Here is a 21,956-nt window from a genome sequence, read left to right as displayed (position 1 = left end):
ATTAATGTGTCTGCTTTCTTAGGTGTGAGGAACTGTTTCCTCATTGGAATCACTCAGAATTCTTCAGAGAAAGCAGAAAGATCTGCACTGAATTCCCCTTAATTACTTAATTGGCTTTATTTACATAGATTGTAGGGCAGAAGTGACACACAAGAGCATCTGGCTCCCAGGAGGGAGAGTATTAGACTCATGGAATGGGTTGGGTTGGAAGGGAGACCTTAAGGATCATCCAGTTCCAAACCCTTGCCCTGGGCAGGGACAGCTCCCACCAGCCCTGCTTGCTCAGGGCCTCATCCAGCCTGGCCTTGAACAGCTCCAGGCAGGAGGCAGCCACAGCCTCACTCTCCCCACCCTCACTCAAGAATTTCTTCCCCATCTCCAGTCTCAATCTCCCCTCTCCCAGCTCAAAGCCATTGCCCCACAGCCCCTCCCCAGCCTTCCTGTGGGTCCTCTTCAGATACCAAAATGCAGCCCCAAGGTCTCCCTGCAGCCTTCTCTTCTCCAGGCTGAGCAGCCCCAGTTCTCCCAGCCTGTCCACACAGGGGAGGTTCTCCAGCCCTCTGATCATCTTTGTGACCTCCTCTGGTCCCTCTCCACAGTTCCATGCCCCTCTTGTGTTGGGAGCACCAGAACTGCACTCCAGGTGGGGTCTCAGCAGAGCAGAGGGGCAGAACCACCTCCCTCCTCCTGCTGGTCAAGTACCTGTGTTGGTCTGTAGAGCTATGGCATGGCCAAAGGAAGGGCCCTGGAGCCCTCTGAGTGGGCTGTCACCATCCTGAGGCGTGGTGGCAGGTGACAGGAAGGACTCAGCAGCATGCAGACACCAGAGGGAGTGGGACAGGAGGAGCTGAGGCAGGAAGCACGCAGACTCATTTCTTAGAAGCAATGAACTTTGGATGTGTCTGCAGCTAGCAGCACCCTGCCCTCAGCAGCAGCTTCACCTCCCTCTGCTTCCTTCTGCATGCAATGAACAGCAGCAGGGAGCTGCCCTTCAGCTCTGCTTCAGCACCCAGGTGAAGCAGCCTCTGGTGTGGCCCTTGGCTCATGCTGAAGCTTGAGCATTGCAGCAGAGTTTCAAGGGAGTGGATCTTAGGATGAAGTCCTCCAGGAGGAGGGTGGTGAGACTCTGGACACCTCCTCCCTGGGGGTGTTCAAGGCCAGGCTGGATGAGGCCTTGAGCAGCTGAGCCTAGGTGAGAGCTGTCCCTGCCCATGGCAGGGAGGTTGGAGGAGATGAGCTCTGAGCTCCCTTCCAACCCAACCCATTCCTTGTTCCTACGAAACCAAGCTCCACTCACCTGGAATGGTCTTTGGTGGCCATCAAGGTGAAGTTTACCTTCCTGTCCTGTTGCAGTTCCCACCCTGGTTTTTGCAGGCAGCTGTGGGTGGCAGTTTGTGGAACAGCACAGCGGTGCCCAGCAGTGGGCTCCCTCCCTCCCTCCCTGCCTGGCCCTGGGCTCCCTCCCTCCCTCCCTCCCTCCCTCCCTCCCCGGCCCGGCCGCCCGGCGCTGGTCTCCCTCCCTCCCTCCCTCCCTCCCTCCCTGGCCCTGGGCTCCCTCCCTCCCCCCCTCCCTGGCCCTGGGCTCCCTCCCTCCCTCCCTCCCTCCCCGGCTGCGGCCGCCCAGCAGTGGGCTCCCTCTGCCCGGCGCTGGGCTCCCCCCCCCCCCCCTCCCTCCCTCCCTCCCTCCCTCCCTCCCTCCCTCCCCCCCCTCCCTCCCTCCCTCCCCCCCTCCCTCCCTCCCTCCCTCCCTGCCTGGCCACCCGGCGCTGGGCTCCCTCCCTCCCTCCCCGTCCCGGCGGCGGCCGCCCAGCAGTGGGCTCCCTCCGCCCGGCACTGGGCTCCCGGCGGCCGCCCGGCGCTGGGCTCTCTCCCTGGCTGCCCAAGAGCCTCACGGAGCCTCTGGCCTGCAGTGCTTTCTGTTTCCTTTCCATGGCAGCAGCTCAGAAGAGATTTCCACCTTCACAACTGAGCCTGGCACCACCGCCCTCCTCTGCTTTCCCCACAATGCCTCAAGTGCATCCTGAGCCGTCAGAGGCACGGCTCTCCCCCTCGCAGCTCCTCCTTGGCTGAGCTCTGGGCCGACTTTAACCTCTCTTGTGTTCTCTTTTCAGTGTGCAAGGAGCCCCCCTACAAAGTGGAGGAGTCTGGCTATGCAGGCTTCATCATGCCCATTGAAGTGCACTTCAAAAATAAGGTAGAATCTGCTTTCTGCTCTTTCTAATTGTTTTTGAGCTGTGCCAGAGCCTGGAAGTGCCTGACAGAAGGACTTGAGATGCTGTGACTGCTTTGTGTGTGTGGTTTTTATTAGCCCAATAAAGAGAAATGGAACTGGGGAGCTGGAAGCTCCTGCCAGGACTTCAAAAGGAAGCTGTTGGGGTTTGGTGTTTTTCCCTTTGGTTTTTTTTTTTTGCTGTCTGGCAGAAATGGGAACTGTGTTGAAAGGTGATCCCAGGACAGGGTGATGTGGCCTGGAGATCCCAACAGAGGTTGGGGAACCCAGGAGGAGTTTGCACACACTGAGAAGCAGATAAATGGCAAGGGTGATGTTGAGGAAGGTTTGTAAAATCCTCTGCCTGGCAAGAGGTGGAAGGGAGGGGGAAAGAAATCTTTGTACTTGCAAGCAAATTAGCTAGGCAGGGATCAAATTTAGTCAGGGTTTGGGGGGGGGGGGGGATCAAATTTATCCAGGTCTGGGGGTGGGGGAAAGGGGGGGGGGTGTCTCAAATTTGTCCTACTTTGGGGGTGGGATCAAATTTATCCAGGTTGGGGTGTCTCAAATCTATTCAGGTTTTGGGGGAGGGGGCTCAAATCTATTCAGGTTTTGGGGGAGGGGGCTCAAATCTATTCAGGGTTTGGGGGAGGGGGCTCAAATCTATTCAGGTTTTGGGGAGGGGGCTCAAATCTATTCAGGGTTTGGGGACGGGGCTCAAATCTATTCAGGGTTTGGGGGGGAGTCTCAAATCTATTCAGGGTTTGGGGAGGGGGCTCAAATCTATTCAGGGTTTGGGGAGGGGGCTCAAATCTATTCAGGGTTTGGAGAGGGGGCTCAAATCTATTCAGGTTTTGGGGGGGAGTCTCAAATCTATTCAGGTTTTGGGGAGGGGGCTCAAATCTATTCAGGTTTTGGGGGGAAGGGGCTCAAATCTATTCAGGGTTTGGGGAGGGGGCTCAAATCTATTCAGGTTTTGGGGGAGGGGGCTCAAATCTATTCAGGTTTTGGGGGGGAGGGCTCAAATCTATCCAGGCCCAAACCAGAGAGCATCCAGCAGCTGTGTGCAGAGTGCTGTTTGTGGTTCTGCTTCAGTCCTCTTCAAACTGAGTGGTTGGTTGGTTGTGTTTGGAGGCCTCCTGCAAGGCAGGGTTGGGGCTTGCTTGCTTGTTTGAAGCCTTCCCCCAGGGGTCACAGGCTGCATGGCTGGCTGAAGGTTATGAACACAGGGGCCCTGGGCACTCCTGGGCCTCTGAGCTTGGGTTTTGTGGAGCATTGAATCTTTGTGGTTTGGATTACTGCTTAAATAAGGGGGGAAAAAGGAGAAGATCCCATTCTGCTGCTTATGCTGGAGAGGGAACCTGGGGAAGCTGAAGCTGGCACTGTGGATGTGGTGTCCAGCTCAGCCCCTTCAGTCCTCCCAGCATCACCTGTCACAGAGCCACAGCTTGCAGCAGCTAGGAGGGGATCTTCCAAGGGCATCTTGTCCAACCCCCCTGCACTCAGCAGGGACAGCTCCAACCACAGCAGGCTGCCCTGGGGCTCAGCAAGCCTGATCTTGAATGTCTCCAGGGATGGAGCCTCCACCACCTCCCTGGGCAACCTGTTCCAGGGTCTCCCAACCCTCACTGTGCAGAACTTCCTCCTGATGTCCAACCTAAACCTGCCCTGCTCCAGTTCCAAACCATTGCCTCTCATCCTATCCCCACAGGCCCTCCCCAGCCTTCCTGGAGGTCCCCTTCAGATATGGAAATGCAGCTCTAAGGTCTCCCTCTCTGCGTGGTTGGAAGTTAAGCTTGGTGCTTAGGAGTGCTGGAAGCTTAGAAGGTGCCTGACACGAGGAGCTTGGCTCCTCTGCCTGCTATTGCCTGCTCAGTGTTGCCTTGAAGTGAGCTGTGATTGTTGCCAGGAGGTGGAGTGGAAGGAGGAGAGTCCAGCAGAGGCTGCAAAGCTGCTGAGGGGCCTGGAGCAGCTCTGGGAGCAGCAAAGGCTGAGAGCCCTGGGGCTGAGAGCCTGGAGCAGAGCAGCCCCAGAGGGCAGCTGAGCAATGCTCAGCAAGAGCTAAAGGGTAGGGGGCAAGAGGCTGGGGCCAGACTCTGCTCAGTGGTGCCCAGGGACAGCACAAGGGGCAGGGGACACAAGCTGGGACTCAGCAGGTTCCATCTGAACAGATTGATTCTGGGGTTGGGAGGCAAATGCTGTTTGTGGGGAGCTGGGTGGCTCCTCTTGGCTCCCCACATTCCAGCAGCTCTTTTGCTGAGCCTCTGAGTTGAAGCCAAGAGTTGCAGAGGCTTTGGGATTATGGTGGTTTTTTCATTGCTGCATGTTTAGGTGAGAAGAGAAAGGGATTTAAAGAGTGAACTAAGCTGTAGGGGCTGAGCTCTGCCATGGTTGGCTGAAAATTGTTTTTTCCACAGCTGAAGCCTCCTTTCTGAGCTGTTTCCTTTCCCTGCTCTAATTTGTTAGCAGGATGATAAATAGCAGTGGCCAGAGCCAGGGTACTCTTTGCTTTGGCTGAGGAACCACAGGGCTGTGCACTGCTAGCAGGAGTTTGCCTGAGAGTGGCCTAAGAATGGTTTTAATGAACTTCAGCAGGGCTATTTTCTTAGGCAGCTTGGCAGCCAGCTGCCCATTAACCCCTGGTGCTGGGGCAGCCTCTTCCTGCTGCTGGCTGTTTGGAGAAGCACAGTTGGTGCTGTGGGCCCTGCTGGGGCTTTTGGTGCCCTTCTGGCAGACAGGGATGTGTCTGCAGAGGGTTAAACACGAGGCAAGAGGCTGTTCTTTGAACACAGAATAGAGTCTGGGGTTGGAAGAGACCTTCTGGATCATCCAGTCCAGCCCTTACCCCAGCACTGCCAAGGGCACCACCAAACCTCAGCACCACATCTCCACAGCTTTGAAACCCCTCCAGGGATGGAGACTCCAGCACTGCCCTGAGCAGCCTGGGCCAGGCCTTGGCAACCCTTCTGAGGGAAGAAATTGTCCCTCATGGCCAACCTAAAAGCTCTGGGGAGACCTTGGAGTGGCCTTCCAGTGTCTCCCCACCCTCACTGTCAAGAATTTCTTCCTCATCTCCAGTCTCAATCTCCTCTCATAGAATCAACAAGGTTGGAAAAGACCTCAGAGATCACCAAGTCCAACCTGTCACCCAACACCCCCTGACAGCTAACCCATGGCTCCAAGTGCCACATCCAATCACCTCCAGGGATGGGGACTCCAGCACCTCCCTGGGCAGCCTTCTCTTGCAGCCCAAAGCCATTGCCTCTCATCCTGCCACCACAGACCCTTCTAAGCAGTCCCTCCCCAGCCTTCCTGTAGGTCTCCCCTTCAGATACTGAAGTGCAGCTCCAAGGTCTCCCTGGAGCCTTCACTCCTGCAGGCTCAACACCCCCAATTCCTTCAGCCTGCCTTCCTAGCCCCACTGGGATGCTGGTGGCCTGCTGGAGCCTTCTCCTCTGTAAGTGAAGCCGAGGAGCCGCTGCTGGGGGCTCAGGAGGTGGAATGCTGCAGCTTCTGCAAGCCCTGTTGCCTCATGCCAGTGGCTGATTTGGGCTTCTTGGGCTGCAAGTGTTAGTGTGCTATTTTTATTTCCCAGTCCTTTGTGTTCCTTCCTGTAGGGAGGGCTGCTGCTAGCAGCTCCATGGAGCTCCAATCAATACAACCCAGGCTACAATAAATGGGTTGCTGTTTCTCTGCTGCTCTTCCCTTCCCTCTCCCCCACCCCTACCCCCCCCACTCCATTTCAACAATCTTGAGACTTTGTTCACAGCCTCTTTGTCTCCAGATCCATCTCTGGCTGGTGGTGGATGCTGTCAGGACAGGTAGGGCTTTGGGATTCAGCCCTTTAACAGCTTTTTGGTTTGCATCCTAATCAAATGAGATCAATTCCTGCCCACCCCCCCAGAAGCTGAAGGCCTGGTTGTACTTTGGTGCTGTTCTGATGTCAGGCAGCTGATATTAATGCAGCATGGCTAAGATGTTGTATTAAAGTCTCTTTAAAGCTCCTACCTCCCAATTTCAGTGCTGGAGATAAAAGGCCTCTGGTATTTACATAATGGATCTGTGTAACTTGGGCTGCTTCCATCAGGGGCAAGGAGGAGAAGCAAAGAAAGCAGAGGAATCAGCTGGAATTGGGTTGGGGGTTGTGTGTGTAGGGTTTAGGGTCAAAATAAACCCAAATATTTTGACCTCTTCTTCAGTTTTTGTGGATGTGAGAACTCCTCAGCTCCACTCCAACCCTGCTCTGCCTCAGCTCCAAACCATTCCCCTTGGGCCTGGCTCCAGACCCCCTCAGCAAAAGTCTCTCTGCAGCCTTCCTGCAGGATCCCTTCAGGCCCTGGCAGGCAGCTCTGAGGTCCCCCTGGAGCCTTCTCCTCCCCAGGCTGCACAGCCCCAGCTCCCTCAGCCTGTGCTCAGAGCTGCTCCAGCCCTTGGAGCATCCCTGTGGCCTCCTCTGGCCTCCCTCCAACACCTCTGTGTCCTTCCTGGGACTGGGGGGCACCAAAACTGGAGGCAGGACTGGAGGTGCTTCCAGAAATGGCTCTTGGGCTGCTCAGTTGGAAACCTCCTGTCTGGCAGCAGGGCTGAGGACCAGTCAAACCAGTTGGACCAGCCTGGAATAAAGGGGGTGGGGGGCAGGGGGGGGGGGTTGTTCATTTATGGACCTGTGAGGGCTAAATGAGTGTGTCAGGCTGGGGCTCTGTGGTGGAGGGGAAGCAGTGCTGGGAGTTACTGAATAACCATGAGGCTGCCTCCTTGGTGTGCTAGATTTTCTCCCCAGATAAGTTGGGTTTATGGCTTTCTCTCCCAAGTGATTTACAGCTCCCTGCAGCACGCCACCGAGTGAGGTGCTCTCGGATTTGTGGTAAGTGGCAGAGGGCACACCCTGCCTCCAAAACACCACCACGAGGAAACTGGAACAAAAGACTTGGGGAGGGGGGGTGGGGGGAAGAGGGAAAAAAGAAAATGAAAGCCCCTCCTCTGAGTGCAAAGTGCCAAAAAGAACTTTAACCCCATCCTGCCCTGCTCAGCCTGCAGCCACACACGGTCCCAGAGGGGCAGAGACCTCTGGAGAGTGAGGCTGACCCCCCCCAGCCCTATGCCAAGGCAGGGGCACCCTGGGGAGGTCACACAGGACTGCAACCAGGTGGGCTGGGAATGTCTCCAGAGATGGAGGCTCCCCAGCCTCTCTGGGCAGCCTGCTCCAGGGCTCCTTCAGCCTCCTGTTTAGGTGAAACTTCCTACCAGGGGTTGGGAGAGACCTCCAGAAGTCATCCAGCAGGGCTCCCACAGCAGCCTGCCCAGGAGCTCAATGCCCAGGGGGGGTTGGAAGCTCTGCACAGAAGGAGACTCCACAGCCTCTCTGGGCAGCCTGCTGCAGGCCTCCAGCAGCCTCACACCAAAGTTTCTCCTGCTGTTCAGATGGAGCCTCCTGGCTTCCACTTTGTGCCCCTTGCCCCTTGGCCTGTCCCTGGGCACCCTGGCAAAAGGCTGGTCCCATGGGATGTGGCTCTGGGCAGCCTGCTCCAGTTGGAGGTGTCCCTGCTGACTGCAGGGGGGGTTGGGCAGGATGACCTTTGAAGGTCCCTTCCAGTTTACTGCAACTTCTGAATCCTCCTCCCTCCCACCCACCCTTGAAGCATTGCTCAGCATGGGGGAGACCCCCACTCTCAGTCTGCTCTTCCCCAGCCTAAGAAAGCCCCAGGTCTCTCAGAGCTGTTGCAGTCCCCTCATCAGAGAAGGACTTTTGAAGATCAGAAGAGGAAGAAGAAAGCAGCTTGGGTGTCTGTCCCAGCAGAGGTGCAGACAGGAAGCTGGGAGGCAGTAACAATAAAGTGAGATGGCCTCAGCCTGGGGAGCTGGAGGTGGAGATCCACTGGCTGAGGGCAATTTACAGCAGCTGCAGATAAAAGCTTGGCCCTGGCTCTGTGGTACACCCTTGGAGTTTACTTCTCTGGCATGGTGAGATCTGAGGGACAGATAAAGCAATGTTCTGGGCTGGCTTGCTGAGAGGTTAACCATTTCCTGTACAAACTGACCACTGAATTGTAATGGTTAACCTGCTGGGGGGGTCTGAAGGCCAGGCTGGAAAGGACCCCAAGGATCACCTGGTGCAACCTTGCTAGGTCACAGGGGAGTTGGAATGAGCTGGCCCAGCACCCTGGCAAGCTTCACACTGCCCAATGGAGGGGACTCCACTGCTTCCCCTGGTGGGAGAGGGTTCCAATGCCCAACTGGTCTCTTGCTGACAGATTCTCTTCTGGAGTTCTGCTGGAGCCTCCCAGTTAGAAATGGAGGTGATCCAAATCCTCCACCCCAAACCTTCCCTTCTTGGGGGCAAGGCCCTCCAGAAAAACCTTTTGGGCTTGGAGCTCACCAAAATCTCCACAGAGGCCAAGGGGCAGTGGGCACAAGCTTGGCCATCAGAAATCCCTGCTGAACAGGAGGAGGAGCTTTTGTCAGGCTGCTGGAGGCCTGGAGCAGGCTGCCCAGGGAGGTTGTGCAGCCTCCATCTCTGGAGGCATCCCAGCCCCACCTGGGTGTGCCCCTGTGTGCCCCTGCTCTGGGTGTTGGACTTGATCTCCAGAGGCCCCTTCCAGCCCCTGCCCTTCACTTGGCCTTGCTGACAGCAGGAGCTGAGTATCAGAAGGTGGAATCACAGAATCAGCCTAAGAGTAGAGCTCAGCCTAAAGCTCAGCCTGCACACAGAGCTGCTGCTCAGGGGGCAGTCAGGGATGCCCCCACTGGAGGTGTTCAGGGCCAGGCTGGATGAGGCCTTGAGCAGCCTGGGCTGGGGGGAGGTGTCCCTGCCCATGGCAGGGGCTTGGAACTGGCTGAGCTTGAAGGTGCCTTCCAGCCCAGCCCATGCCATGGACCTCAGTGGTGGTGCAGCCCCTCACAGACTGATGTTGTGCCTTGCAAAAGCTCCTCCACTCTTGCAGCTCCAAGCAGGAGGAGATCCCAAGGTGTGGTTTGGAAAGGCTTTGAAGTGTGGATTGGGTCTGGCTTCCCCTTCACAGCTGCAGGATGTGGAGGTCCAGGCTAATGGAGAGAGATTTTGTTCTTTCTCCTTGGCTTTCTCTCTCTTTTTTTTGGTGGTTTGTTGGTTTGTTTTCATTCTTTCTCCTGTTCTCCCTCTCCTTTCCCCCCCCCCCAAGTTCTCCCTCTCCTTTCCCCCCCCCCCCAAGTTCTCCCCCTCCTTTCCCCCCCCCAAGTTCTCCCCCTCCTTTCCCCCCCCAAGTTCTCCCTCTCCTTTCCCCCCCCCAAGTTCTCCCTCTCCTTTCCCCCCCCCAAGTTCTCCCTCTCCTTTCCCCCCCCCAATTTCTCCCTCTCCTTCCCCCCCCCAAGTTCTCCCCCTCCTTTTCCTCCCCCCAAGTTCTCCCCCTCCTTTTCCTCCCCCCAAGTTCTCCCCCTCCTTTTCCTCCCCCCAAGTTCTCCCCCTCCTTTTCCTCCCCCCAAGTTCTCCCCCTCCTTTTCCCCCCCCAAGTTCTCCCCCTCCTTTTCCCCCCCCAATTGCCCCCCCTCCTTTTCCCCCTCTTCTTTCCCCCCTCCCTGGTCTCCCTCTCCTTTCCCCCCCCTTTCTCCCCTCCACCCCTTGAAGGTTGTTTGGAGGGAAGAAGCTCTGAGGGAGGGCCAGATGGGTGAAGGTTTGGAGTGTCTTGAGCTGCAATCCTTTAGCTGTTGGGGAAGGCAGTAAAGCCAAGAATGTTTATTTGCAGCTTTTTGCTGGGAGTTCTCTCTTGTGTGTGTGCTGAGATCTTTTAGCAGTGCTGTAATCTTAACTGTTCACTTGGGGGGCGGGGGGGAGAATGCTCCTGATGGCCTGAGCTGATACAAAGGAGGTTTTAATGGTGATGGGACTGGGCTGGGGCTTGGTTCCCAGGGTGGTTGTGATCTCTGAGTTGGAGAAAGCTCACAGTGAGAAACTGTCTTAATTTTACAGCAAGTGGAAGCTCCTCACCAGAGGTACAATAAATATGTGGGAGCTGCTTTGATGCTTTGGAGTCTCTCTCTCTCTAAAAGACAAGGGGGGTGGAGGGGGTGGGATAGCCAAGATAAAAGAGTCTTCATGGAATGGGTTGGCTTGGGAGAGACCTTCAAGATCATCCAGTTGCAACCCCCCCCTGCCACGGGCAGGGACCCCTCCCAGCAGACCCTTCCCTCCCCTCCCCCCCTGCGTTGCCATTAACCAACTCATTAGTGAGCTCTGCCTGCGAGTGCTGGCGACTGGAGCGCCAGCAGCAGCTGCAGAGGGTCCCTCAAAGTCCAATAAACTTAAATGAAGGATGAAGAGGGAAGCTGAATGTGGCCTAAGAATTGTCTCTGAAATGCTTTCCCTGGTTTCCAACATGGAATAAATTGATCTGGGAGGTGCCAGCAAAAGCAGGCTGCAGCCCTCTGACGCTCAGAGCTCTGCTTTGGCACCTGCCTGGCTGGGATCAGAGCCTGGAGAACCTCCCCTGTGGGCACAGGTTGAGAGAGTCAGGGCTGCTCAGCCTGGAGAAGGCTCCAGGGAGAGCTCGGAGCAGCCTCCCAGTGCCTGAAGGGGCTCCAGGAGAGCTGGGGAGGGACTCCTGACAAAGGCTGGGGGTGACAGGGGAAGGGGGAAATGGAAGAGGGCAGATTGAGACTGGAGGTGAGGAAGAAATTCTCTGCAGTGAGGCTGGGGAGCCTCTGGCACAGGCTGCCCAGGGAGGCTGTGGCTGTCCCCTCCCTGGAGGTGTTCAAGGCCAGTTTGGATGAGGCCTTGAGCAACCTGGGCTGGTGGAAAGTGCCCATGGCAGGGAGGTTGGAACTGGCTGATCTTGAAGGCCGCTTCCAACCCAACCCATTCCATGCCTCTATGACTCCTTCAGGTCCCTTCCAAGCTGGCTTTCTCTGATTCTATTTTGAGTTTTCAGCTGGAAATGCCCAGCAAGAGGGCAGCCCAGGAGCTGTGGTGATGCTGTCTGTAGTAAGCAGTGTTTGCAGGTGGGGGAGTTAAAAGAGCAGCAGCAGGAGGAGATGTCTCCCCCTCTGTGCTGGGTGTCTGCAGGTGGAAGGGAAGCAGTGAGGCACAGATGATCTCCCCCTCAGTGTGCAGGGGTTCCTTCAGCCAAAGTGCCCTTGGAAAGTTCACAACAAAAAGGCCTGGGCTATCTCTTCCCATTCAGCCTCTGCAATCTGCATATTGAACAGGGGCTTTGCAAACCCAGGGCTGCCTCCTGCCCTGCCACTTAATCTTCTCTCAGTAGCCTCAGAGCCTGCTGCCAGTTCAGAAGTTGCTGCTTCTCTAAAGAAAGGATTTTGCTTCTCTTAATATTGATGCTGAAGAGTTCAGTTGCTTCCCCAAGGAGAAGGGATCTGAATTTCAGGGAGAACAGAGCAGTGGATAAAGCTGGGCAAGCTGCTTTCCTTGCAGGGCTTGAAGGGCTTTCAACAGACAAGAGAGGCTGAAAGTCTTGGGGTTGTGGAGCCTGGAGAAGAGGAAGCTCCAGGGAGACCTCAGAGCTGCATTTCAATATCTGAAGGGGACCTACAGGAGAGCTGGGCAGGGGCTGCTCAGAGGGGCCTGTGGGGATAGGAGAAGGGGCAATGCTTTGGAACTGGAGCAGGGCAGATGTAGGTTGGGCATCAGGAGGAAGTTCTTCACAATGAGGATGAGACACTGGACAGGTTGCCCAGGGCTATGGTTGAGGCCTCATCCCTGGAGACATTCAGGACCAGACTGGCTGTGGCCCTGGGCAGCCTGCTCCAGTTGGAGCTGTCCCTGCTGCCTGCAAGGGGGTTGGACAAGATGCCCTTGGAGGGTCCCTTCCAGCCCCAGACCTTCTGTGAATCAGGAGTTGTGCCTTTGCCCCTTTGCAGTAAAAAGCCACATCTGAGCTCCTCACTCTGCTCCCTCCAGCCCTTCAGGCACAGAGACTTTTAACTTCCAGCCCTCTGCTCTGGTGCTGAAAAGCCTCTCTGCCTGCAGGACTCCCACGGCTGGCTCGGGCTTCTCAGGGGCCCCTGGCTCCCTGGCCTTGCCAAACCTCTTCCCTCTCCCCAGCAGGCTTTATTTTTCCCTTCTCTTTGCAGGAGGAGCCCAAGAAGGTTTGTTTCACGTATGACCTCTTCTTAAACTTGGAGGGCAACCCCCCTGTGAACCACCTGCGCTGCGAGAAGCTGACCTTCAACAACCCCACCAAGGAGTTCAGGCGCAAGCTGATCAAGGCCGGAGGGGTAAGTGCCAGAGGCTCTGGAGAGCTGCAGAGCTGCTGCTCAAGCCTGCAGGGATCTCCTCTTGCTCCAGGCTTGGCTTTGCTTTGGTGTTTCTTCTTTACAATCACAGAATCAATGAGGTTGGAAAAGACCTCAGAGCTCATCAAGTCCAAGCTGTCACCCAGCACCTCCTGACTGCTAAGCCATGGCTCCAGGTGCCACATCCAAGCCCCTCTTGAACACCTCCAGGGATGGGGACTCCACCACCTCCCTGGGCAGCACATTCCAGTGGCCAATCTCTCTTTCTGGGAAGAACTTTCTCCTCACCTCCAGCCTAAACTTCCCCTGGCACAGCTTGAGACTGTGTCCTCTTGTTCTGGTGCTGCTTGCCTGGGAGAAGAGACCAACCCCTACCTAGCTACAACCTCCCTTCAGGGAGCTGCAGAGAGCAAGAAGGTCTCCCCTGAGCCTCCTCTTCTCCAGGCTAAGCAACCCCAGCTCCCTCAGCCTCTCCTCCCAGGGCTGTGCTCCAGACCCCTCCCCAGCTTTGTTGCCCTTCTCTGGACACCTTCAAGTCTCTCAATGTCCTTCTTAAACTGAGGAGCCCAGAAGTGGACACAGGACTCCAGGTGTGGCCTCAGCAGTGCTGAGCCCAGGGCAGAATGACCTCCCTGCTCCTGCTGATGCAGGCCAGGATGCCCTTGGTCTTCTTGGCCACCTGGGCACACTGCTGGCTCCTGTTCAGCTGCTGTCCCCCAGCATCCCCAGGTCCCTTTCTGCCTGGCTGCTCTCAGCCACTCTGACCCCAGCCCAGCAGGCCACAGCTCTCCACCTTCCTCTGAAGGCTGACCCAGGCAGGTTTTTTCCCTTCACTCCTGTGTGTGTGTGCAGCTGCAGCACCTGAAGCAGAACTGAAGCATTGCTGATGTGATTGGTGGTGCTTCATTTGCCATTTAAATGTCACCAGCAATATCAAAGCACTAACTCCCTCCCTCCCCCCCCCAGGAAATGGAGATGTGTGGCTGCTGCAAAGTGTCCAGCAGGCAGTTCCAGTTATCTGTGACCTGCTTTAAGAGAAGGAAGAGCTTTCCACTCTATTCCTTATTCATTTTTGCCTCAGGAAAGCTTAATCCTTAGTGCTTCCCAGACACTCAGGTGTCCTCTCAAGCTGAGGTTGGCTGCTTATGGCTTAGGGAACACAAAGAACTTCAGGGGAAGTGTTGGAATATAGAGTGGAAGTGGGTGTGGGAGGGGAAAAGCGACTCCTGAAGGCTCAGCAAGGGATGGGTTGGTGCAGTGGATGGAATCTTAACTTCTGGAGATGTCAGATGCAGTGATTGGCTGAAGGAGTGATCCTCATCCAGCCTGGCCTGGAACACCCCCAGGCAGGAGGCAGCCACAGCCTCCCTGGGCAGCCTGGGCCAGACTCTCACCACCCTCACACTGAAGAACTTCTTCCCCAGCTCCAGTCCAACCCTGCTCTGCCTCAGCTTCAAACCATTCCCCCTTGGCCTGGCTCTGGACACCCTCAGCAAAGGTCCCTGGGCAGCCTTCCTGGAGGATCCCTTCAGGTAGGATCTTGGCAAGGGAGAGCTCCCAGGTTTGCTCTTCCCCTGTTTTTCTTTTACTGAAAGGAGAGCAGAGCAGATTTAGATTGGATGTGAGGAACAAGTTCTGCACCAGGAGGGTGGTGGAACCCTGCAGCAGCTTGCTCAGGGGTTGAGGGCCCATCAAGGTCAGGCTGGACAAGGCTCTGAGCAAGCTGCTCTAGTTGAGGATGTCCCTGCTGAGTGCAGGGGGGGTTGGACTGGATGACCTTTGGAGGTCCCTTCCAAGCCAAACCATTCTGTGGTTCTGGCTGTGTGTTAATGGAGCAAGTGGCTTAGCCTGCTCCTGTGTTAACACTCCAGGAGGCTTTACTCATCCATCATTTCTCTCCCCTTTATTGCTAGGTGATGGTAATGCCAGAGGGAGCAGAAGCTGTCTCAAGACCAAGCCCTGACTATCCAATGTTACCTACAATCCCACTCTCTGCCTTCTCTGACCCCAAGAAGACCAAACCATCCCATGGGTCAAAGGTCAGTCAAGCACACTTTTAGGTCAGCCTGAGGTGAAGAAGTCATTCAGGACTTCCTGCTAAGAGCTTGTTCAGCAGCTGGGTTCTGGCAGCTTCCAATCCTGAAAGCCTCCTCCTTGTAGTCTGGAGCCCAGCAGCTGTTGGTCTGGAAGTTGGCATCATTCAGGAGGCTTCTCCCTGATTGTTCAGCAGCTGGGTTGTGGCTGCTGCCAATCCTGGAAGCCTCTTCCTTGTAGTCTGGAGCCCAGCAGCTGATGGTCTGGAAGTTGGCATCATTCAGGAGGCCTCTTCCTGATTGTTCAGCAGCTGGGTTGTGGCAGCTTCCAATCCTGGAAGCCTCTTCCTTGTAGTCTGGAGCCCAGCAGCTGTTGGTCTGGAAGTTGGCATCACTCAGGAGGCCTCTTCCTGATTGTTCAGCAGCTGGGTTGTGGCAGCTTCCAATCCTGGAAGCCTCTTCCTTGTAGTCTGGAGCCCAGCAGCTGTTGGTCTGGAAGTTGGCATCATTCAGGAGGCCTCTTCCTGATTGTTTAGCAGCCTCTAGCTTCAGTTGTTAACCCTGGAAATTGAACCTGGACTAAACATCTCCAGATATTTATAGACCTCCTTTTATAGAGCCTGGGGGAAGGAAGAGGCCTTGGTGAGACCTGTTTCATCCTGTCCTGCTGTGGATGTTTAGGTGCCTGCTGTCAGTTTCTGTCCATCAGCCTTAGGGAGAGCTTGGAGCTGACCTCAGGGGCAGGTCAGGGCATGAGGCATCCGTGGGTGGATGTCTGCCTCAACCAAAAGGCTTTCAGGCCGATTTGTGAGCAGGTGCTTTGTGATGCTCTGCAGGGCCCCAGGCTGATCCCTGCCTTGCCTCTGTCTCTTGCTGAATTCCAGGATGCAAACAAGGAGAGCAGCAAAGCCTCCAAGCCGCACAAAGTCACCAAGGAGCACAGGGAGAGGCCCAGGAAAGACTCGGAGAGCAAAAACTCCTCCAAAGACCTGGAAAGAGAACAAAACAAGCCCTTGAAGGACTCCTCCAGGAAACCAACTGAGAATAAACTGCCTAAGGAGGAGAAGGCACCTCCCAAAGCTGCTTTCAAGGAACCAAAACTGGCGGTGAAGGAGACCAAACTGGAGAACACTTCCCCGAAGGGCGGCCCCCAGCCGGAGCTGAAGTCTTCCAGCAAGAGGCCTTCCAACGTGGAGTCACCAAAGCCCAGTGCCAAAAAGCAGAAGAAGAGCAGCTCCAAAGGGGTGAAGAACATCCTGGGGACCTCTCCCAGGACCTCGTCTTCCTCATACCCAGAGAAGAAGCAAACCAAGGAGAAGATGAATGCCAAAGTGGAGAAGGTGAAGCCCGAGAGCGAGGCCAAGGAGATCAAAAAGCCTGTGGAGATGGAGGAGTCCAACTCAGAGGATGAAACTTCCTTCAAGTCAGAGGTGAGTTAGGGCATCTGGCCTTTGCCAGAGGTTTGGTGCTGTTTAAATCTCTGCCTGCAGAAAGCTGATCACAAACAGTCCATCAGAGGTGCAGGACCAGCCTGGGGAAGGGTTAGGCTTGTCCCTCAAGTCCTCTTTGAAACCTTCAGTGTTAATCCTTTAATTAATACCTCAGTATTACCTCAAATCCCCTGGCTATTAACTGTTCCTGCTCCCTGGGGCACCTCCTGTCTCAGATGGGCACTTCTTGGTCAGGTTTAGCTGCAGGGAGACTTAGCTGAAAGGCAGAGCTTGAGGTTATGGCCTCTGGTTCATCCCTTGCAGGGAAGGACCTTGAGAGTCCTGGTTGCTAAGAAGGTGCCCACGGGGCTGCAATGTGCCCTGGTGGCCAAGAAGGCCACTGGTATCCTGGGGTGCATCAAGAGGAGTGTGGCCAGGTCCAGGGAAGTTCTCCTGCCCCTCTGCTCTGCACTGGTGAGGCTACACCTGCAGCAGTGTGTCCACTTCTGGGCTCCCCAGTTCAGGAGGGACAGGGAACTGCTGGAGAGAGGCCAGCAGAGGCTATGAGGATGGTGAAGGGACTGCAACATCTGTGTGAGGAGGAAAGGCTCAGAGCCCTGGGGCTGTTTGGTCTGCAGAGGAGAGGGCTGGGAGGGGATCTTGTGAATGTCTGAGGGGTGGGGGTGAGGAGGATGGAGCCAGGCTCTGTGCAGTGACACCCAGGGGCAGGAGGAGAGGCAATGGGCTGAACTCAATCACAGGAAATTCCACCTCAGCACGAGGAGGAACTTGCTTGGTGTGAGGCTGCTGGAGGCCTGCAGCAGGCTGCCCAGAGAGGCTGTGGAGTCTCCTGCTCTGGAGAGCTTCCAAACCCGGCTGGATGTGTTCCTGAGTGGTCCTGCTCTGCAGGGGGGTTGGGATGGATGATCTCTGGAGGTCCCTTCCCATGCTGTGATTCAGAAGCAGCCAGCCCCAGGCACGGGCACACTCTGTACCCACTTGTGCTAACACATTGGTGACCCTGACCTTAGTGCAGAGGAGGAGGAAATGGTTTCAGTTTTGGTTCTGAAAAGCAAACAAACAAACCAACCAACCAACCCCCAAACCCAGTGTTGAAATGGAACAAAACCAAAACCCCCACCCCAGCAACCCAGCCCCCACTCCTGACCTGGCCTGGAAGAAATCTGCTGCTGGCTACAGCTCAGAATCCAACCTCCTGCCCCTGAAAAGCCTTCCCCAGGCTGTGTTGTGAAACATAAACCAAAGGATGTTCCTCTGCTACTATTTTTAAGAGCTGTCTAAATATTTCTCCTTCTTTTTTTCCCCCCTTTGCATTTTTTAACAACTAAGAACATTCCTCACCCTCTGTCTTCTGAAAAGCTTTTTCCAAAAGAAGGCAACAAAACAAAGCAGGAGGAGAAAGACACAACTGAAACCCAGACTCTGACAGCTCTTGGCTCGTGTCTTCTGTGTGTGCTGGGAAGATGTTTCCCTTCTTGCCAGCGAGGCTGGGGAGACCCTGGCACAGGTGGCCCAGGGAGGTTGTGGATGCCCCCCACCAGAGGTGTGCAAGGGTCAGGCTGGATGAGGCCTTGAGCAACCTCTTGGGTTCAAAGGAGGGTCATGAGGATGATCAGAGGGCTGGAGAAGCTCCCCTGTGTGGGGACAGGCTGGGAGAGCTGGGGTTGTTCAGCCTGGAGAGGAGAAGGCTCCAGGAGGAGCTGAAGAGCAGCCTTCCAGTAGCTGAAAGGGGCTGCAGGAGAGCTGGGGAGGGACTTGTGACAAGGGTGGGAGTGCCAGGATGAGGGACAATGGCTTTGAGCTGGGAGAGGGGAGATTGAGGCTGGAGAGGAGGGAGAAATTCTTGAGAGTGAGGCTGGGGAGACTCTGGCACAGGCTGCCCAGGGAGGCTGTGGCTGCCTCCTGCCTGGAGCTGTTCAAGGCCAGGCTGGATGAGGCCTGGAGCAGCCTGGGCTGGTGGGAGGGGTCCCTGCCCAGGGCAGGGGGTTGGAACTGGATGATCCTTAAGGTCCCTTCCAACCCAAAGCAGGCTGTGGATGTCCCCTCCCTGGAGGTGTTCAAGGCCAGGCTGGATGAGGCCCTGAGTTCAGGCACTGCTGCTGTGTCCACAGCGTCGGCTGCAGCCCTGTCCTGCCCCCCACCCCCCACCCCAAGCTTGCTGTGCTGCTGTGTCCTCTCTTGCACCAGCTCTTGTGTCTCTTGGATGCTTGACAGAGGGATTTGAGTGCTAGCCCAGGAGGAGGGTAGGCAGTGCTCAGTGTGATGAAGGGGGAACCCTGGCAGCTGCCGCTCAGCTCAGCTTCCCCTGGCCCTCGACGCTGAGGGATCTGAGCGCGGAAGGCAGCAGAGGAGGTTGGTTGAGTTGCTTTCCCACCCTTGGAGGGGGTTTCTTGTTCTTCTTCCTGTGCTGCCAGCACTGCAGCTCGCTGCTGCCTGGGCCCTGCTGGTGCAGCTGTGTGGATCTGTGTGGTAAAGCCACATCACTGGAGCGAAGGAGCAGCTGGAGGTGGAGCGGGGCCCGGAAACTCTTAAATCAGCTCTGCCGCTGCAGCCAACAGTGTTGTGCAACAGGCTCTGGGGCTGCAGCTCCACCACGGCTTCCAGCTGACATCTTTGCAGGCTGCTGTTGAAAGGAACAGTCTTGCTCTGCTTTGTGCTGCTGGCACCAGGGCTGCTGTGACTGCAGTGGGCTGGAGGAGCTTCTCTTCCATTTCTGCTCCTGCTGAATGTTGCTTGTTCTTTTCTTCCCCTTTCTCTCTCTTTTTCTCTTTCCCTTTGTCTTTTTCCTTCCCCTCTTCTCTCTCTTTTTTCCTTCCCCTCTTCTCTCTCTTTTTTCCTTCCCCTCTTCTCTCTCTATTTTTCTTCCCCTTTCTCTATTTTTCTTTTCCCTTTCCCCTCTTTTTTCCTTTTCCCTTCTCTTTTTTCTTTCCCTTTCTCTTCTCTTTTTTCCTTGCTCCCCTTTCTCCCCCTTTTCCTTTCTCCCCCCCTTTTCCTTGCCCCCCTTTCTCCCCCTTTTCCTTGCCTCCCTTTCTCCCTTCTTTTCCCTGCCCCCTTTCCTCCCCCTTGCCCCCTTTCCTCCCTCTCTTCTTTTCCTTCCCCCCTCCAGCCCATTTCCCCGAGCTGGCCTCATGCTTGGCTGCCTGGAGGCTGGTGGTGACAAAAGGGAGAGGCTGAGCTGTGAGGGCAGGATCCCTTTGCTCCTTTGTCGGCTTCTGCTTTTGTCCCCTGGGGGTGACAGAGCCTGCAGAGCGTGTCCAGCTGCAGCAGAGCAGAGGCTTCAGCCCAGAGGGAGGGATGGAGGCCTGCACAGCTTCAAACTTCTGCTGCTTGGGTGCTGTGGAGTCATTTTCAGGGGAGACCTGCTGGGTTGTGGGGAAGGAAGGAGGTTAGGATGGGCTCCCTCGGGGGGACACAAGAGCTGCGCTCCCTGATCTGGGAAAGATTCCTTGAGTCATAGAATCATTAAGGGTGGAAAAGGTCTCTGAGAGCATTGAGTCCAACCAGCAACCCAGCCCCACCATGGCCACCAAACCATGGCCCCAGGAGCCATGGCCACACATTGCTTGAGCACAGGGGGCAGTCCCTTACCTCTTCGTTACAGAAAGTTGATCACTGTGTGAAGTTTCCAGCGTCAGGTGGTGGGAAGCAGTCAGTGCATTCTGGATGGCAGAATGAGGCTGCAATGCTAAACTGCTGTGAGAAGGGTAGTGTGAGGGTACAGAGCAGTGAGAACCTTTGATCTGGATCCTACTGAGCAACAAAAGCCATCCCTCGAAGGTGATTGCAGAAGCCACTGCAGCTCCTGGGGCTGGAATGGTTCCTTTGGCCTTCACTGCCACCTCGTGGGGCTTGCAGCTAAAGCAGGGCACAGAGAGCATCGGCTGAGAGGGATCATCGAAGGGCATCTTGGCCAACCCCCTGCACTCAGCAGGGACACCTCCAACTCCATCAGGCTGCCCAGGGCTGCATCCAGTCTGATCTTGAATGTCTCCAGGGATGGGGCCTCAACCACATCCTTGGGCAACCTGTTGCAGGGTCTCCCCACCCTCACTGTGCAGAGCTTCCTCCTGATGTCCAACCTGAATCTCCTGCAGGAGGAGGGAGGGAGAAAGTTCATGGAATGGGTTGGGTTGGAAGGGATCTTCAAGACCATCCAGTTGCAACCCCCCTGCCATGGGCAGGGACACCTCCCACCAGCCCAGGTTCCTCAAGGCCTCATCCAGCCTGGCCTTGAGCACCTCCAGGCTTGGAGCCACCACAGCTTCTCTGGACAGCCTGCTGCAGTGTCTCAGCACCCTCGTGGCTGTGGGTTACCATAAACCCTTCCCAAGGAGGCTCTGCTGGTTGCCCTGGGTTGTTCACATTTCATGGTGAGGGTTTCCCACCTGGGCAGTTCCCAGCTGCAGTGTTCCCTCCCTGGGGCTCTTTGTGGCTGGTGCTGTGGAGGGGTTTGGTGGAAGCTGCGGAGGCTCCGGGAAGCCTTTGGATCGCCCTGGGGTTTGGTTGTGCTGCTTCTGAGCTGCACTCAGGGGTGGGGAACTGTCTCACTCTGCTTTGTGCTGCTGTTCTGGATTGGAAAGGTTAAGATTCTTTTTCCTTCTCTTGTTTTTTGTGTGTGTGTGTTTATTTTCCCCTTTTATGGGGGGTTAAGTCTGTCCAGTCCAGCCCTTCCAACTCCAGCTCCAGCTCCGACTCCAGCTCTGACTCCGATTTTGAGCCATCTCAGAACCACAGCCAAGGTGTGTTGCAAAGACATCCACATTCCCTCAGCTCCTCCTTGAAGAATCAGACCTCTGATCTCCTCTCTGAGCCATTCTACACAGTTTTCTTGCCTGCTGAAGCTGTGCAGGCAGTAGTGGCACAGCCTACTCATGAGCAAGAGTTTTGCTTGTTGGGACACTTGAGCATCTCTCTGGATTTGGTTCTTTCCCTCTGGTGGCTTTGGGGTTTTTGGCTTCACTTTCTAAATGTGGTTGCTGCTGCTTGGTCTCCAGTGGCAGCAGAATGTTTCTGCTCCAAAGCTCCTGCTTGTTTTATTGACAAGGAGAAATGGGACAGTCAGCTCCTTACTTCTCTTGGAGGTTCCTCCACCCAGTGACCCAAAGTGTGGCAGTGGTGAAGGCTTAGCAGCTGCTGGGTTGCTGCCAGTGCTGTCCCCTGAGTGCCAGCTAAGCCTCAAAGAGATGAAAAATGGGTCCTGTTGTTCTCATTTCAGAAGGGAGTGAGGAGGGACTGAGGGGAGCTGGGGGTGGCCTTATGGCAGCTGTGCAGTTTGTCAGCTCTCTTTGTGGTTCTGAAAGCTGTGCATGATGGAAGGTCCTTCAGCAGAGTCTCTGCACAGCATGAGAAGGGCAGTGGGGAATCCTGAGGGGGCTTAGCAGCTTAGTCCAGCTTGGCCCAGCAGTGGGGGGATGGAGTTCTGCTGCACGTCTCCTGGGGGTGCTGAACTGCTTTCTCCCCTCTGATCCCAGGCCCTCTGCGCTCCATGGTGGAAGATCTGCAGTCAGAGGAGTCAGATGATGATGACAGCTCCTCTGGAGAAGAGGCAGCAGTCAAAGCAAACCCAGTCAGCCGGGATTCCAGGTGGTAACAACCACAGAAGAAAGATGTTGGTTTGTCTTGCTGCCCTGGGGGGTGAGGGGGGGTCGTGTTGCCTCCATTTGGAGGGAGGAACCAAAGCAAAGGGGCTCCAGCTGAGAGGAAAGTGTGAGAGGAGGAGAAAGGGCAGATGTGTGGAGGGCTGAGGACGTGGAGCAGATGAAAACAGGCAGGGTGAGAACAGAACTGGATGAGGAGAGAGCAGCAGAGCTCAAAGGGAGGCCAGGGGCAGGTGGTGTGTGCTGAGCTTGCAGGTGTCTGTGAGGGAGCTCCTTCAAGCACCTGCCACCTTCAGCTCTCTGCTGGGCTGGCTGGTGGGGGACACCTTTGATCTGCAGAGATTAGAGGGGTGCTGTGGAGGCTGCCAGCTGCTGCTCAGGGCTGGCACAGCACACCCAGCAGCTCCCAGCACTGAGCACTCTTGGCCTGCACCCCGAGTTCAGG

General features: G+C 55.9%; 1 protein-coding gene across 2 annotated transcripts in view; it reads left to right on the top strand.

Moving 5' to 3' along the window:
• The window catches only part of MLLT1 (MLLT1 super elongation complex subunit), a 35,394-nt gene that overhangs the window by 8,578 nt on the left and 4,860 nt on the right, over positions 1 to 21,956 (top strand). For both annotated transcript variants that reach the window (XM_054175341.1, XM_054175340.1), the window contains exons 3-8: positions 2,112 to 2,194; positions 12,269 to 12,412; positions 14,344 to 14,469; positions 15,348 to 15,893; positions 20,566 to 20,653; positions 21,386 to 21,497. In XM_054175341.1, the coding sequence (XP_054031316.1) occupies positions 2,112 to 2,194; positions 12,269 to 12,412; positions 14,344 to 14,469; positions 15,348 to 15,893; positions 20,566 to 20,653; positions 21,386 to 21,497 (1,099 nt within the window). The remainder of the gene's footprint in view (positions 1 to 2,111; positions 2,195 to 12,268; positions 12,413 to 14,343; positions 14,470 to 15,347; positions 15,894 to 20,565; positions 20,654 to 21,385; positions 21,498 to 21,956) is intronic.

This window comes from Dryobates pubescens, chromosome 31 (genome assembly GCF_014839835.1).
Source record: "Dryobates pubescens isolate bDryPub1 chromosome 31, bDryPub1.pri, whole genome shotgun sequence".
Lineage (NCBI taxonomy): Eukaryota > Metazoa > Chordata > Aves > Piciformes > Picidae > Dryobates > Dryobates pubescens.
This window is presented reverse-complemented; position numbering and strand designations above follow the sequence as displayed.